Here is an 18336-nt window from a genome sequence, read left to right on the forward strand (position 1 = left end):
AGCCTGGCCTCGGGCGGGCGCGGCCGGGGCGCCGCGGCCTGCGAGCCCCGCGGACCCGCGTCGCCCTCCCGAGCCAAGGTTCTCAGGAGCGGGCCGCGGGAGAGACGTTAGCGGGAGGAGTTAGCGGCTGTTGGGAGGCTGGGTTCACGGAGACGGTCCCTTCCCAAGCCTGGCCGTCGCGGGGTGCGCAGCGCTCCTCCCTCCCACCCGGGTGCAGCGCCGACCGCGACAGCCCACGGGATAGCCCCGGCCGGCCGGGCTGCGCCTGAGGAGCCCGGAGCCACTGTCCGTTGGCTGCGCCCGGCCTGAGCGCCTAAGGGTCGGCGCCGCAGAGCGGAGCGCCTTGGGTGAGAAGGTCGCCATGGCGATGGGCCCGGGGGCGCAACGCCTTTGCAGTTGGCATGGAAGCGGCGCCCGCGAGCCCTGGGAGCGCCGCTGATTGGACGATTCAACAGATGCGGGGGGAGGAGGGGCAGTGGTGGGAGAAAGTAATCAGCGCGGAGCGGGCCTGGCCGCAGCCGCTGGGAATCCGGCGCCCCAGTTGGAATCCGCCTGCATCCTTGTCCCCTGTTGCCCCGCCCCCACATCGGCCGCCCCCAGCCCGTTTCTCCTCGTCCTCCTGCGCACTTGCTACTTGTTCCAGATGTACATAAAGAAATAAGACTGGGGAGAGCGAGGCCCGTGGAGGCGCACCCTGCTGGTGCCTGTGAGGGTACTTTCCTTCCCGCAGTGCAGTAGCCTTGGTCTCCTCCCTTCAGGGGAGGCGGGGCGGGGGAGAGGGGCGGCAGCGGAGAAAGACTGCGGAGAAACAAGAAACGCGGGGCCTTAGTGTCCAGGCTTGGAGGTATGCCGGGCTGCTCCTTCGGGCCGTCCACCAACCAGGTATTAGAAGAAAGCTTGACACGTTCAAGTCGCTGTTCTGGTACAAAGCAGCTTGGATCGCAGGCTCCCCACGGCTCACACCCTTCCAGACCTAATAATTCCAGGGGAGATTCTATGGGTTTGTGCCCTCCCTCCTAGAGACTCGATGCATTTATTGGAGCCCCCGGGAAGAGGTTGAATAACCGGTCTGTCTTGTTTCTCCTTCTCCGACGGCAGGAGAGCGAGGCCATGCATCTCAACAGCCCAAAGAGCGGAGTAGTTCTGGCTCCAGTGAGCCGAGGTCCTGATGCCTGTCAGATGACAACCAGAGCCCAGCTCGGCCCAGATCCCCAACAAAGAACAGTGTTAGGGGTGCTCACTGAGAATGGGCAGTACAGGAAAACCAGCGGCCAGGTAACGATGGAGAAGCCCAGGGGAAGTTGCTTGTCCACAAGGCCTCTCCTACAAATGGGAGGTGGGTTTCGCTTGCAGTTTTACCTGCAAAGTATTCCAACCCTGGTATCTGGGCTGTTGGGACACTGAATGTTTTAAGATCATCTTGTTGACTAGCGTGCGGAGGACCCGGGTTCGATTCCCGGCCAGGGCACACAGAAGAAGCGCCCATTTGCTTCTCCACCCCTCCGCCGCGCTTTCCTCTCTGTCTCTCTCTTCCCCTCCCACAGCCAAGGCTCCATTGGAGCAAAGATGGCCCGGGCGCTGGGGATGGCTCTGTGGCCTCTGCCCCAGGCGCTAGAGTGGCTCTGGTCGCAACATGGCGACGCCCAGGATGGGCAGAGCATCGCCCCCTGGTGGGCAGAGCGTTGCCTCATGGTGGGCGTGCCGGGTGGATCCCAGTCGGGCGCATGCGGGAGTCTGTCTGACTGTCTCTCCCTGTTTCTAGCTTCAGGAAAAAAAAAAAAAAAAAAAAAAAAAGATCATCTTGTTAATTTCCTTTTTCAGCCAGAGATGGTGAATAATCTCACCCACCCAAATCGAGGATATAGGGCTAGAAACTGTTTGGATTAAGTATATGTAAAGTCATTTGCAGGCTGGCTAAAAGGAAATGTGAATGCCCCCAAATAAAGGATAGAACTGGGGTTACTCCAGGTCAGTGGTGTCCAGAATGAGACGGTGCCTGAAGCATCCTGGGTAATCTTGGCAGTGTTCATTGAAGAGAGCTTCAGATCAGGATTGGATCGGGCTAGACTAGATTATTTCAAAAAGTGACTTGAAAGCAGACATCTCCCAGTACTGACAAAGGGTAGCTGGGCAAAGATAATGGTCCATTAGGTATTGCTTAACTGATTCCTTAACAGATTGAAAACAAATTCAGACACTGAAATGCATATGAAGGCTGTGGATCCTTAAGAATGATTTTTGAGGTTTAAAAAAAGCTTCCCTAAATCTGTTATTAGACAAACTGCTGATAACGGTGCTTTTTGAGGACTGTGCAGTATTGGTGAGAAAAATTAAGAGGGTTAATTAAGAAAGGCCAAGGGAAAAAAGCCATAATGGGGGAGGCCAAATTAGAAGCCCCTCACATACTGACCGCTCAAGCCTTTTTTTTTAATTGATTGCTTTTGAGAAAGAGAGAGAGAGAGAAAAGCATTCATTTGTTGTTCCACTTAGTTTGAGTTTATTGGACACTTCCCACCTCGGGAGAATGCTCCAACCAACTGGGCTAACCCGGTTGAATATAAATTCAATCAGGGCAGTTCTTTTTTAACATGCGGTTCATTGCTAAATTCTGGGTACCTAAAACAATGTCTGGCACATAGTGGGTGCTCATTAAATGTGTAATGAATTTATGTCTCCACCCTTGTACATATATCAATGTAGCAAAAGTCAAATTTGATAGCAATTTAGAGTTATGATTATCTGGTTATAGTAACTTATGATTTGATCCTTTATAGTGCTGTGATTTTTCCAGTACTTGCATAGAGAATTTTTTATTAGAATATACATAAGCCACATATTTAACTTGCTAGATGAAAAGGAAAGTTACAGAAACACATAATTTAGAAAAAGTCACATCAGGAAACACTAAGATTAATTATAAATGATAATATGTTAATATGATAGCTATGCCTAGCATTTGCATACTTATAATTCAGAGTCATACTGCTTGCCCACCTGCCCTGGTTGAGCTGACCTTCAGGCCCTCCAACATGACTCACCTGGCTCTGTGATTGTGTGTGATCCATTACACTCATTCACAAGAGGCACACACAGTTTTCATTGTTAATGTTACAGGAATAAAGAAAAGGGAGAAGCCACTGATTGACAGTTAGATTTCTCTGGGGGTCATTGCTTCATGTCATCCAAAAAGATCCTATGGCAGTGGTTCTCAAAGTGTGCGCCAGGGTACACTGATGTGCCCTATGGTATTCCAGAGAAATATATATGCCTGTTGGGGACCAAAAAACCAACAGGGCTTTTGGAGTTTAGATTTTTGGGCGACAGAGGTGCGGGGAATTGGCTGTAAGCTGACAGACTGCCCAACCCCCCACCTCACTTGCCTGATTAGGTTGCAAAAGGCTGTTAAACTGTGGTGCCAGATTGTTTACACTACCCTCCATGTTCCCCGGAAAGACTGGAGGCAAGTTTCTTCTATCCTTTGTTTGGTGTAAAGTTAAGATGATATGTATGGTGGGGGTTTTGGATTGATGATTAAACATGAGGAATTGTCTCTTGAAGTCTTTTGGATTTCTTTAAAAGAAGAATATGTGGCAATATCTTAAAAAGCTCTGAACATTTTACTACAGTTTTCAACATCCTATTTATGTGAATTAGGGTTTTTACCCTCAACACAAGAGTAAAAAGAGAGGAATTCTTCAGTGTGTTGACGAGGAAATGAGATTTGCCTTTCAAATATATGCCCAAACATTGAAGAAATTGCTAGGACATAATGAGGCTCATGTTTCTCATAAACACAAGAATGAAAAATCTTAACACGTTTGTGCCGGGACCTGCCGAATTTACTAAATCTTACTAAGAATGTATCTATATATATAAAAAGATAACTTTTTTGTCATTTTTTTATTTTTTAAGCCCTCTTTTTTATGAATTCTAAACAGCATAACTCAAAAAATATAACATAAGAATGTTTTCTAATGTCAGAATTCAATTTTGTCGTATTTATTTTGTTTAATTACCATAAAAGCATGCTTGGACTTTATATATTTTTTCTTTAATATTTGACTTAATTATTATAACATGTCTCTCAGAAATTTGTATATACTGCACCTACAATTATTTGTAGGATTTTAAATGCTCCTAAACTTCAAAAAGTTTGAGAACCACTGTCTTATGGTAAGATAATTTAATAGTATGAGTTTCTATAGTCATCATATTTCAAAATAATTGGATATAAAATGAAAACTTCATGGGGACCTGTAAAGCCAGTAGCCGCAGCCACCATCACAGCCACCTGGCCCATGCAGGTTCGCATTAGATTTGGACAGACAGTAATGAAACAACAGAGCCAAGAACTGGTGGGTCATTAGCTTTAATCCTAGCTTGCACCCGGCGGGCAAGTAAAAACACACACTGGGCTCCAAAACCCACTCATTCAGTGCTCACAAAGCTACTGACTCATCAAAGTATTCCTAGAATCCAAGGCTCCCACCATCCTTATTCACCTCTGTTCCCCATCTCCTTCTCTCTGCACAAACTCTTCACAAACTGGCTTCTCCTTCAGCACTCCGCTCTTTAGGCTGCCTCTGCTCTGCAATGCTGATGGCAGGAACCTTATCGAGGGAGCCCTGTCTGTCTTATTTTATAGTGTAGAAATTAAAGCCTCTAAGCCAATATACAAATGAGGAAGTCTCTGATACAAAGCCACTTATCTGAAGCATAAAGGGATTCCTCATAAGAGTGCACCACCCCACATCACACAACAGTCAAGGGCAGGCATGGCCAACAGTTTTTGCCCCTGGGCCAGATTAGAAAGAAAACTTTTTTCACCGGCTGAGTGAAATATTAAAATTAAAAAATGTTAAATACAAAAATGATTCATTTAAGTAAACAAAATTTTATTATGTAATTTATGAATAAATGTGAGTGAAAAAATTTTAATACACAATATTACTTTAATAAAAATATACGGTATTATACATACCGTATAAATATCCAAAATGTATCACAATCAATCGAAATAATATTTAATTAATAGAGTGAGCTTGAAGGAGTTATATTGCAAATAAAACAATTATTTTGTTTTACAAACAGCCTGGACACGTTTTCAGTTATCAACTGCAGCTATTGTCTATGCTACAATGCCACTTGATTCAGCACACTTGACCACAAAAATAACTAATTGTTTGATCTTGGGTGTGCACTGGCAAATTCCGCCTAAAAGAATGTGGGTTTCACATCGCCACTAAACGTCTAACAGTTCATATAGAGTACAGATGAGTACAAAAGTTGTAAATCTTTATAATGGAATATTTTTAAAAAACAAAGAAGTATTGCAAGTCCATTCAACCAATTATTGTAATTTAATCCTAGATTAGTCACACGTGGAATTCTTTTCCACGTATCACTATCCTATTAAATATCTCAATTTCCTGTACTCAATGACATTTCCACTTCTGAGTAGCTGAGATTTTAAAGTAGCAGAGAATATTAAAAATTTAATTGCAGCCCTGGCCGGTTGGCTCAGTGGTAGAGCGTCAGCCTGGCATGCGGGGGACCCGGTTTCGATTCCCGGCCAGGGCACATAGGAGAAGCACCCATTTGCTTCTCCACCCCCACCCCCTCCTTCCTCTCTGTCTCTCTCTTCCCCTCCCGCAGCCAAGGCTCCATTGGAGCAAAGATGGCCCGGGCGCTGGGGATGGCTCCTTGGCCTTTGCCCCAGGCGCTAGAGTGGCTCTGGTCGCGGCAGAGCAACGCCCCAGAGGGGCAGAGCAACGCCCCAGAGGGGCAGAGCATCGCCACCTGGTGGGCAGAGCGTCGCCCCTGGTGGGCGTGCCGGGTGGATCCTGGTCAGGCGCATGCGGGAGTCTGTCTCTCCCTGTTTCCAGCTTCAGAAGAAAAAAAAAAAATTTAATTGCAGGCCTCATAAACTCATTATGCAGGCCGGATTTGGCCCATGGACTGTATTTTGACCATGCCTGGTCAAGGATGTGGGGAAAAGCTTAATTTTGAGAAGATCTTAGTATTAGAAGGATGTTGAAAGACTTGATATTAAAAGGGTGGGAAAGGCTTAATCTTAAAACTAAGCCTTAGGTATAAGGACCCTGCCTGCTTACAGCCTGTCTCCCACACCCAATGCAAACTATAAGCGAGTAAACATATACATCATATTTGCACTTATTTGACCAACAGGGCCTGTTGACTACAAGTTAACTATTTAAAGAGGAGGACTGTAGGAACTCAGTAACTATGCATCAAGAACTGTGCTGGGACCCTGGCTGGATAGTTCGGTTGGTTAAGAGCATTGTCATGATATGCCAAGGTTGCAGGTTCGATTCCCCAGTCAGGGCACATACAGGAACAGATTGATGTTTCTATCTGTTTCTCTCTTTTCCTCTTCCTCTCTCTTTAAAATCAATAAAATTAAAAAAAAAAAAAAAAAAACAAAAACAAGAACTGTGCTGAGTACTTACAAAATCCTGTAGCTCTATAAGCATGAGAGCCAGTTTACAATCCCCTCCCATGTGATACCTGTTTCATTTTGGGGAAGAGTTAGAGTTTCTTTTTTTTTTGATAATGTCGAGTTCCCTTTGATAAATATGTGAGGAAGATGACACATTTTAAATAGCTCATTTCCCAAATGTCAAATGTAGACAAAGATAAGGGAGAAGTCATACTTTGGAAGTTTCATTTTCTGAAATTATATTGCAGACATAGATATTTCAACTTAAGATCCCTCTCATCTTCCCAGCCTGCTTGGTTTGAGTCACACAGGTTCTCGCCACCTGTTGGTCTTTGGGGTGGCTTCTAACAGAAAGTTTCATCTTCTCCTAGGGGATCACAACAATTAGGTGTTTCTCAGGATCAGAAAATGTCTTCCTTCAAGCTGGAAAGAAAGCAGTCTCTGATTGCGGGGCGCACATGCCCATCAAGCAAGGATTTGATATCTACATGGATGAGCCTGAGCTGGAGGACCAAAACAGCTGTGCAAGGAAAGAGGGGACTGCGTGCGAGGATGTGTGTGAGGCGGATGCCAGCACGCTCAGGTCAGACCTCCACTTCCTGCTGGACTTCAGTGCAGGTAATCGGACTCGCCCACAGCAGTAGGTAGCCTGTATTCATCATAATCACCTGCAGTGCTCAGCAGTATATTACTAGCAAGAGCAAGTCATGAAGTAATGACTGTTCTCACCACTGCCTGTGGAGGATTAGTGGATAGAAAGGGTTTTTAGATGAAATGTCTTACCTGATTGTGTTGAACCCCCGCAGTCTCCCCTATGCTGGTAGATTCGTCTCTCCATTCCCAGTCTGAAGATGTATCAGGTTTTGATACAGATGTGATAAATGTGACTGAATATGCTGAAGAAATTCACCAGTACCTTAGAGAAGCTGAAGTGAGTTTTCCCAAATTTTACTTTGATTCCAGCACCCCAAGCACTTAAAATTAAGATAGTTATAAACTCTTGGTCCATAACCACTAATGGATGACATTCTTAGGACATCTAAACATAAGAATGTCTGTAAGAAAAATAATAGTTGTGAGGTGAGTAGCAGTTACTTGGACTATTCCTCTATAATTCGGAGGGTTTATATATTAAGTATTTTACTCTTAGAAATAATCCGTGTTGTCATTCTACCCCCTCTTTTGAGTTATCTGTTACCTAACTGCATTACAGAACCAGAATTTCACACCTTCTTCTGTATCATAGTAAAGATTTATATGGCTCTTGATCAGTTTCCTAAACTTTGCTCATGAGATTTTTAAAATAGCAGCAGTCAGTCCCGTGGCGTGACCTTCCTGATATGGCAAATATTTAAATACAGAACTCTTTCCCCAAACAGATAAGATACAGGCCCAAAGCACACTACATGAGGAAACAGCCAGACATCACAGAAGGCATGCGGACGATTCTGGTAGACTGGCTGGTTGAGGTCGGAGAGGAGTACAAGCTTCGGGCTGAGACCCTCTACCTGGCTGTCAACTTCCTGGACAGGTTTCTTTCATGCATGTCTGTTCTGAGAGGGAAACTGCAGCTGGTAGGGACCGCGGCCATTCTTCTGGCTTCGTAAGTGTCTTTCAGCTTAAATCATCTGAAGCTACAGCCTGTCAAAACTCACGATTTATTCTTCATTTATTGAAGAAATGCAGTGCTTTATAATTAAAACTTATTCATGCCTTCTTGGATAAAATATAATTTTTATAGCATTTAATGAAAAATTGAATCTTACCACATGTTCACTCTTCAGTTCAGATGTTTATGATTTACAGTGACAAGTACAGTTTCATGACTAAGGCAGCCATCAGCTCAAATTCAATATACAATTTAACTGTTTTGTGCTGTAGTCTTTTGGCTGTATTGTAGTACAAGTAAAAGTCCTATTTCAAGAGATTTCGGTTATATAAAAGCAATTTTTGTGATCTGGTAAATGACCCATAATAATACAGTTTATGTGGTTACAGTGAATAAATTATTTTAGCTAGTTCCTGTTACTATTAGTCATTGATAATAATATCTAATTGTGTGGAAATGAGTTGGGTTGTGGCTGAGCTGCCTTTAATTAAATGACCTGTTTGTGACTAGTAGTTTCCTTTCTATTCTTCTGGTTTCAGATATTCTGGTCATTAATGCCTAAAACCTTGCCAAAATTTCCCTACAGAAATGAGAAATAAAAGCAAAAGCAAAGAATTGATACCAGTGAAATTTTATCATTATCATTCTTTTAAGTCTATAGCATCATTTACTAATTCAACAGAGAAAGCTAAATGTAATCTTTTTGAAAATCTAAGACTGAAGAAATTTTTTCTACCCTGTATTCAATGTACACACAAGATGGTTTGAATTAGGAGGAGTTTACATGTATGACTGTCATTCAGAGTCTTTCAGTGTGTTAGAGGCCAAACCTAAAATTCTTAGTTGGAAATCATTTCCATTATGGGCCCTTAGCAGTAAATACACCGTATCTTTTGTGATACTCATGTTTGTGTTCTAGAAACAAGCTCCTGATACTTTTACCGCCTATTGCAGTTAGTGAGTTTGAAGTCGGCCAGGGCCTGTGCAAGGCACATCAGTGAGAGCTCAGGGAGGGGAGCTGCCCGTTCCTGGCCTTACTTCCAACTCTACCTTTTCCAGGAAATATGAAGAAATATATCCACCTGATGTAGATGAGTTTGTCTATATAACTGATGATACCTACACAAAACGGCAGTTGTTAAGGATGGAACACCTGTTCCTGAAAATCCTCGCTTTCGATCTGACAGTGCCAACCACCAATCAGTTCCTCCTTCAGTACTTAAGGAGACAAGGAGTGTGCATCAGAACTGAGAACCTGGCCAAGGTAGGCCACATGACTGCCAAGAATGTTGGGTAAAAGTAGCCATTCCAGTCGTCCTTCAGTTCTTCCTTCCTTTTCAGTTTTTTGTCTTGGGCCCAGAAAAGCTTTATAGCAATGAAAGAGAACTGCTTTTAAGAACATGACTTGTGCCCTGGCTGGTTGGCTCAGCGGTAGAGTGTCGGCCTGGCGTGCGGGGGACCCGGGTTCGATTCCCAGCCAGGGCACACAGGAGAAGCGCCCATTTGCTTCTCCACCCCCGCCTCCCCCTTCCTTTCTGTCTCTCTCTTCCCCTCCCGCAGCCAAGGCTCCATTGGAGCAAAGATGGCCCGGGCGCTGGGGATGGCTCCTTGGCCTCTGCCCCAGGCGCTAGAGTGGCTCTGGTCGCGGCAGAGTGACGCCCCGGAGGGGCAGAGCATCGTCCCCTGGTGGGCAGAGCGTCGCCCCTGGTGGGCATGCCGGGTGGATCCCGGTCGGGCGCATGCGGGAGTCTGTCTGACTGTCTCTCCCCATTTCCAGCTTCAGAAAAATACAAAAAAAAAAAAAGAACATGACTTGTGTCTGACCAGGCGGTGGCGCAGTGGATAGAGCGTTGGACTGGGATGCCGAGGACCCAGGTTCAAGACCCCGAGGTCGCCAGCTTGAGCCCAGGCTCATCTGGTTTGAGCAAGGCTCACCAGCTTGAGCCCAAGGTCGCTGGCTCAAGCAAAGCTTCACCGTTCTGCTGTAGCCCCCCCCCCGCCCCCCCATGAAGGCACATATGAGAAATCAATGAACAACTAAGGAACTGCAACGAAGAATTGATGTTTCTCATCTCTCTCCCTTCCTGTTTGTCTGTTCCTCTCTCTGACTCTCCCTGTCTCTGCCACACACACACACACAAAAAGAACATGACTTGTGGTTACGAGACATTACTATTGATCATGTTTGACTGTCTAATCACTCAACCGTCAAAGAGATTTAAGCTTGGAAATGGTTCCCTTGTTGGGTACAGACCACATGCAAGCAATGCCTCTTAGGTGTACAGAATAGGAGCAGGGTCAGTGTGATGTGATTTGGCTCAAATCTCCTCCTAAGATATTAAGTAATTAAGCATTATTTGGTCATTTGGAGTTGTAGAACTTAGTCGAAGACACTAATGTATTGGTTTGGAAAACTTGGTTTTTCAACCATTATGATTTAGTATATTTGGTATTTCTGTACTATGCAAACAGTAATAAGAAAATCTATATACATTTCCCAATATCTTTCTTCTTCTTTTTTTTGTTTGTATTTTTCCAAAGTGAAAGGAGAGGGGGCAGCAGACAGACTCCCGCATGCACTCGACCGGGATCCACCTGGCATGGCCATCAGGGGTCATGCTCTGCCTATCTAGGCCATTGGTCAGCTGCAATGGGAGCCATTTTAGCGCCTGAGGCAGTGGCCATGGAGCCATCCTCAGCCCCATAAAACCATCCTCAGCCCCATGGAGCCTTGGCTGTGGGAGAGGAAGAGAGAAATAGAAAGGAAAGAGGGAAAGGTGGAGAAGCAGATGGGCACTTCTCCAGTGTGCCCTGACCGGAATCAAACCTGGGACTTCCACATGCCAAGCCGATGCTCTACTGCTGAGCCAATTGGCCAGGGCATTTTTCTTCTAATCTGATAAATTCCCACTGGTTCTGTTCTAGCCTCTGAATTGCATGTTTTTGTCTGATTAATTAATAGCTTTGATACTGTCATAGTTTGCCTTTGGCTAAAGTCTATAGTCCCACTCCAGGGGCCAGAGCACTGCCACTCTGCCTGACCAGCATAAACCTGTGTTACTAAGTAACCCATCACATATACTGTGTGCAAAGGCCAAATACTTGTATAGAGAAATGTTTTACAATATAAACATTATTCTGCCTGTGGACAGGCATAGCAGTTCTTAACCTAGTGAATAATTTTGAACAAAATAATTCAGTGTGTTCCCCTGACATTTTTAAGTTTACTTTAACCTTACTCGAATTCCTAATTCCAATGAGATTTTTCTCACTTGCTTTTAGTATGTGGCGGAACTGAGTCTGCTTGAAGCCGACCCATTCTTGAAATATCTTCCTTCATTGATAGCTGCAGCAGCTTACTGCCTGGCAAACTATACTGTGAATAGGCACTTCTGGGTAAGATTCTAACTGCCTTTTTTTTTCAGATGAAATTTAAGATCTACCTAAAATCTATTCAGTAACTCTGAAGGTTTAGAATAGGCTGGCCTCCTAGAAGTCTTGCCAGCAGATTACTATAGCCTACATTGCCGCAAAGCAGCACGGCTAGTAATTCCAGTTCCCAAGCTAGTAATTCAGGTCCTGAGTGGGAACGGCGCGGAATTAAGAAAATACGGTTAAAGTGAAAGGATGGGCTTGGGAGGGCTCTGCAATGCTGATGGCTAGATCAGAGCGCGGTCCACACCCGCTTCTTGCTGTATTTATAGGGCAAAGTGGGCCATTAGCAGATCAGAGATCTCTGATCACATTTCTAAGGCAACCCAAGAATTCTACCAAGTGCAGAAAAACCTCACCGTACATAACATCTTAACTTCACACAAAACAAAGGATAGAAGAAACTTGCCTCCAGTCTTTCCGGGGGACTTGGGGGGTAGGATGAGTATAAACAATCCAGCATCACAGCTAACATGGAGGTGTGGGGAAGGGCATGTAAATTGTCTTTGCCAACTAATACAATCAGTCAGAGGTTGTGGGGAAGGGCTTAGCCTTAGTAACTGAATCAGACAAGTGAGGTGGGGGGATGGGCAGACTGTTCCCCACACCTCTGTCCCCCAAAATCTAAACTGCAAAGACCCTGTTGGCTTTCGATACCCAGCACTTCATGGCTTTGACTCAGCAGCTTTGCTCTATGGAGAGCAGAGATTACAAAAGTCAGGAAGGTGGCATTGGACTGCTCATTCAACAGAAGCAGGCCTGGAGCCCTCAGTGCCTGCTCTTGTCCAGGGAAGGCCCTCATAGTGCAAGTGCTGACTATTTTTTCCTCTAAAAGTTGGTGACAACGTGCATCAAAACAAGATGGTTGGAAGGTTGGCTCATACTTTCAAGGGACTAGGGAAGTTTTAGTGTTGCCTCTTGGCTGAAGAAGGTTGCAGGATTGCAAATGGGCCCCTGGGTTTGGTTCTGAAGGATCACTTTTGTGTTAAAAGAAGTGGGGTGTCTACTTTTATTTTCTAGAATACTTGTTTCTTATTATGCATTCAGCTAAGAATCTTTATAGTCTTATGTGAATAGGGTATTCAGGTAAGTACATTATAAATGTATAAAGTGAGCAAATTTAGAACTCTGGATATAGTTCTTAATATTTTATAGAGTTTAGAGTCTCTGAAGAAGGATTATAGTTTCTTTTGAGATAAATGTGGACACTTAAGTAATTTGTTTTCTTTATTTCAGTTTTATCTTCAAATTTCTCATATATTAGAAAGTTATATGGTGTAATCTTTTTTTTTTATCTTGATTAGCCAGAAACTCTGGCTGCATTTACAGGGTATTCACTAAGTGAAATTGTGCCTTGCCTGAGTGAGCTACATAAAGCGTGCCTTGATATACCCCATCGGCCTCAGCAAGCCATTAGGGAGAAGTATAAGGCTTCAAAGTAAGTTTCTGAATTTTTCTTTTCTAGGCTCACTACTTAAAGCTTTAATAGGTCATAGGAGTGTTGGAGTCAAATGTAGAACGAATTATATTATCTGGTGGTAGGCTGGAAGAGGAAGGCTGTATGTTAATCAAGAAAATCAGTTCGGGGAGACCTAGATTTATAACCTCTCTGCCAGTAGTGCATATGGTCAGCTAACTTCCTTCCTTTCTGTTAGAACTACTACAAAGTTTTCTGTGGCCTCCCTGAGATGTGACAAAACTGAGGTCCTTGGCTCGCGTTGAAGTTGCTTTGCATCTCGTTTCAGGTACATGCATGTGTCTCTCCTGGAACCGCCTGCTGTCCTTCCTCTGCAGTAAGGTTCAGAGCGGAAGCGCTTTCAGAACTTATCCTCCACGTCAACAGAACTGGTCCTGATTTGTATAGGTTTCAGTGGGCTGCATCAACTGACTAGTGTTTCTACAGTATAGGTGACATTTTAAAAAATGTATTTAGATTTTAGTATTTAGATTATCTTAGATTTAGTAGCTTGTGAAGTAGTCTTAACATTTTAAAAAGAATAAACAACTTACCTTATGGCTATGTGTTAGGTTTATTTACTAATTACCATGGCTGACATACATGCCTGAATTTTAGTTGAGAGTATTATAAATGTCATCTCTATTTTAAGAATTCTTCTAAGTTGGTTTTAAAAAATCTGGCATGCTGTTAGGGTTAAGTGTTCTGAGGAACCCAGAGCTTTTCGTGTTCAGGAAATGGCTGCCCTGAGACTTTCTCTCATCTCTTCACATAACTCTCCATAAATTGACAAAGGAAGGAACTCCAAGCTTAGACGTGATAGTGAAGGGATATAGACAAGCACTATCTATTTTAGCTCCTCCTAGGCCCCTCGGAAGAAGCAGTGGGTGGAGGACTACATGTTCTCCGTTACCTCCAAAGGGAAACTTATATTTAATGCCAGTCCAGGGATGTGATGCTCTTTTTCTAAAGGGATAACATTACGTCAGTGCTCAGCTTTTTTTAATGTTCAGTTTTGATTTGGTTGTCCATCAAACATATATTTCAGTTTTAGAAAATGCTCAGAGAAGTAGGAAAGGCAAAATTCACCATAGATGGGACTTCAGAATATTTAAGCCAACCCTCGTGTTTCTGTCTGGGAGATAGCTGCGTGAAAGCCTACTCTGGCTCCCCTCGCTCACGGTCCTGCCGTTCACCGTACTTCATATGTCTGTATGACCCCTCCCAACAGCACTGCGCACAGCACAAGATGGGAAAATTGAAAACACAAACACTTGTTTTGATTTTATTTTAAAGATTGAAAGGAAAATCGAGAGTAGACTTGTCCTTAAGGGAAGGTGGTGCTTATTGGGGATTGACCATAAATTTCGATAATCTCAGACTTTCTGTGTCTCCAGGCCTGCCTGGGGCTCGGCCCAGGTGGCTCTGTGGAGATAAGAACAGGAAACGTGTTTTCTAGATTCCTATATACAGAAAAGACTAGACCTAAGTAGGTTTTGGGGAGTAGATGAAATTAACTCCAAATATTATGTTTTTTTCAAGCTCTAGTGAAATTATAAATATAAAAATACAGTCGTGTTACATATTTTGTGAAGACGTAAAGAGTACCCACATTGCCTTTCTCTGTCGATTATCATTGTCTCCATTTCTGGTGCCACTGAATAAATCAGCATTCCCTGAGTGCTTTGTGTGTTATTACCTACATTCCACAAAGCAGGTGCACGCCCGTATCAGTACTGACTCTGATGCATCCAGAAAGTCAGTATTTGTGCTGTCACTACACAGCCAATAAGCAGAGGCAGGGATTGAATATTTTCTTTTTTTCTAAAGTGAGAAGCAAGGAGGCAGAGACAGACTCCTGCATGCACCCCAACCAGGATCCACTCAGTAAGCCTCCTATGGGGCGATGCTCTGCCCATCTGGGGCTATTGCTTCATAGCTCAGCAATCAAGCTATTTTAGCACCTGAGGCAAGGCCATGGAACCATCCTCAGCACTCAGGGCCCACTCACTCTAATCAGCCATAGCTGCAGGAAGGGAAGAGAAAGAGAGAGAGAAAGAGTGATAGAGGGAGAAGGGGAGGGGTGGAGAAGCAGATGGTCATTTCTCCTGTGTGCCCTGACTGGGAATCGAACCTGGGACATCCACACGCTGGACTGACACTGTACCACTGAGTCAACTGGCCAGGGCCAGTGATTTATGAGCACTTTATTCAGAGGGCTGGCAGATCTGAGTAGATGGCAGGTTATGTACTCTAAAAACCAATCATATTAGCATCTCATTTAAAGCTGGCCTTTTTTTAAGGAGGAGAAAGGTAGATAAGGGGTTTGCAATTTAGAAGGGGGAAAAAGGTTAGTTGCTCCTGGAGCAGCTCATCTCTCACAGGAATTAAAACCGAGAGGTAGACACAGGGAAAGGTCAGTGCTGCCCCTGTCTTTTCTGACCACGAATTTATCCTTAATAAAGACCATTAGACCAGGGTCCTAATTCCAATTTGGCTAATAACTATGGAGTAAGACTATTGTATTCAAGTAAGCTGGTTGCTTTCAACTCCCCCTATCTCAAAATCTCTGTAGCTCATCACATTAAAGATTTATCTCTCAGGTCACTCTCCAGTATGTGTTAGAAAAAAAGGAAATTTTGTTTCCACATGATCAGCCTTCCCTAGGAGTCCCCCAGTGGATTCTTGTTTTCAGCTGGCGAGGAAAGAGAAACAACATGGAGAAAGTGCACCCATTTTCCTTTCAAGGGTCTGGGAAATGGGATTTAGCTATAAGTTCTGGAAGGAGAGGGCATTTCAGTGTGGATGAACAGTCAGACTGTGCCAGTAGGCATCCCAGTGCCTGGAACTTCAATCTCATCATGAATGATGAGTTTGTCAATTTGAGTCACTTATCTATATTTACTATTTATCCCACATCTTGATAGCTTCTTTAAATGACTGATATTTTAAAAACCCAACCTCTTCTGAACAGTAATATTCCTGAAATAATGGATATGATATGCTAGTTATATATTTTTAATACCCATTATGTATTTAATTACTGAATGTGAGTCACTTACATTTCTGTACCATCAGGTATCTATGTCACCCCTTGGGAAATACTCCATTCCAATTCTGTAGAATATTTGTAATGCTTCAAAAACTAAATGCTGACTAGAATAATCTTTTGGGGTATCCTAAACTTAGGGTGCTTGGGCAGGAAGTATGAAGATTGGTCATGAACTGCATTCTCTATTGAGAAGGATAAATTAGGATAATTAAGGACTGCAAAAAGGGGTGATATGTATTTTTAAATAAAACTGATGAACCCCTGTCTAGACTCACTAAGGAAGAAAGAGAAAGGACTCATATAAACAAAATCAGAAATGAAAGAAGTTACCACAGATATCATAGATCTACAAAGGACCATAGTAGAATACTATGCCACTAAATTCAATAAACTAGAAGAAATGGATACATTCCTAGAACTATACAATCTTTCTAGACTGAGTTGTGAAGAAGTAGAAAATGAAAATAGACCAATAAATAGTGAAGAAATAGAAACAATTATCAAAAACCTAGAAAATTAAGTCCAGGACCAGATGGCTACACTAGTGAATTCTACCAGACACTCATAGAAGATTTTATACCTATCCTCCAAGCCTTTCAAAGAAGAAGCAATACACCCTAACACATTGTATGAGGCCAATATAACCCTGATACCAAAACCTGGCAAGGGTAACACATAAAAATAGAAAACTACAGACCAATATCTCTGATGAATACAAATTCAAAAATCCTAAACAAAACGCTAGCAAATTGACTACAACAATGCATTAAAAAAATAATACAGGCCCTGGCCGGTTGGCTCAGCGGTAGAGCGTTGGCCTGGCGTGTGGGGGACCTGGGTTCGATTCCCGGCCAGGGCACATAGGAGAAGCGCCCATTTGCTTCTCCACCCCCACCCCCTCCTTCCTCTCTGTCTCTCTCTTCCCCTCCCGCAGCCAAGGCTCCAATGGAGCAAAGATGGCCCGGGCGCTGGGGATGGCTCCTTGGCCTCTGCCCCAGGCGCTAGAGTGGCTCTGGTTGCAGCAGAGCGACGCCCGGGAGGGGCAGAGCATCACCCCCTGGTGGGCAGAGCATCGCCCCTGGTGAGCATGCTGGGTGGATCCCGGTCGGGCGCATGCGGGAGTCTGTCTGACTGTCTCTCCCCGTTTCCAGCTTCAGAAAAGAACAAAAAAGAAAAGAAAAAAAATTAATAATACAACCCTGGCCGGTTGGCTCAGTGGTAGAGCATCGGCCTGGCGTGCTGGAGTCCCAGGTTCGATTCCCGGCCAGGGCACACAGGAGAAGCACCCATCTGCTTCTCCACCCCTTCCCCTCTCCTTCCTCTCTGTCTCTCTCTTCTCCTCCCAAAGCCAAGGCTCCATTGAAGCAAAAGATGGCCTGGGCACTGGGGATGGCTCCTTGGCCTCTGCCCCAGGCGCTAGAGTGGCTCTGGTCGCAACAGGGTGACGCCCCGGATGGGCAGAGCATCCCCCCTGGTGGGCATGCCAGGTGGATCCCGGTTGGGCGCATGCGGGAGTCTGTCTGACTGCCTCCCCATTTCCAGCTTCAGGAAAAAAAAAACAAAAAACCCATCATGATCAAGAAGGATTCATTCCAGGAGCACAAGAATGGTTCAACTTATGCAAATTGATCAATGTAATATGCCACATTAACCAAAGAAAGGACAAAAATTATATGATCCTATCAATAAATGCAGAAAAGGCACTTGATAAGATACAACATCCATTTCTGACTAAAACACTCAATTAAATGAGTATATAAGGAAAGTACCTCAACATAATAAAAGCCATATGTGTGACAAACCCTCAGCCAATATCATATTTAATGGTGAAAAACTAAAAGCATTTTCTCTAAAATCAGGAACAAGACAAGGCTACCCTCTCTCTCCACTCTTATTCAAAATAGTGCTGGAAGTCCTTGCTAGAGCAATCAGCCAAGAGAAAGGAATAAAAGGCATCCTTGTTGGGAAAGAGGAAGTAAAGGTATACAAAAAGGTACTTTTTGCAGATGACATAATTCTGTATATAAAAAACTCCAAAGATACCACCAAAAAATTATTAGAAACAATAAACAAATACAGTAAAGTCACAAGATACAAAATCAATATACAAAAGTCTATTGCTTTTGGCCCTGGCCGGTTGGCTCAGCGGTAGAGTGTCGGCCTGGCGTGCGGGGGACCCGGGTTCGATTCCCAGCCAGGGCACATAGGAGAAGCGCCCATTTGCTTCTCCACCCCCACCCCCTCCTTCCTCTCTGTCTCTCTCTTCCCCTCCCGCAGCCAAAGCTCCATTGGAGCAAAGATGGCCCGGGTGCTGGGGATGGCTCCTT

At 44.1% G+C, this 18336-nt stretch overlaps 1 protein-coding gene across 1 annotated transcript; it reads left to right on the forward strand.

The window, feature by feature from the left end:
* The first annotated feature begins 813 nt into the window (after nt 1-813).
* CCNA1 (cyclin A1) lies at nt 814-13494 on the forward strand. Its single transcript, XM_066235350.1, has 9 exons — nt 814-882; nt 1099-1275; nt 6832-7078; nt 7267-7391; nt 7840-8063; nt 9129-9333; nt 11352-11465; nt 12806-12939; nt 13247-13494. The coding sequence occupies exons 1-9, from the start codon at nt 847-849 to the stop codon at nt 13296-13298; spliced, it is 1314 nt and encodes a 437-aa protein (XP_066091447.1). The 5' UTR covers nt 814-846; the 3' UTR covers nt 13299-13494.
* The last annotated feature ends 4842 nt before the right edge of the window (nt 13495-18336 follow it).

This window comes from Saccopteryx bilineata, chromosome 6 (assembly GCF_036850765.1).
Source record: "Saccopteryx bilineata isolate mSacBil1 chromosome 6, mSacBil1_pri_phased_curated, whole genome shotgun sequence".
In the NCBI taxonomy this organism is placed as follows: domain Eukaryota; kingdom Metazoa; phylum Chordata; class Mammalia; order Chiroptera; family Emballonuridae; genus Saccopteryx; species Saccopteryx bilineata.

Excerpts from the sequence above, each read along its gene's own strand:
- CCNA1 (XM_066235350.1), top strand. The coding sequence starts at position 847 with ATGCCGGGCTGCTCCTTCGGGCCGTCCACCAACCAG. Across the intron at positions 7,392-7,839 it reads AGTACCTTAGAGAAGCTGAA|ATAAGATACAGGCCCAAAGC; the intron begins GTGAGTTTTCCC and ends TTCCCCAAACAG. Across the intron at positions 11,466-12,805 it reads CTGTGAATAGGCACTTCTGG|CCAGAAACTCTGGCTGCATT; the intron begins GTAAGATTCTAA and ends TATCTTGATTAG.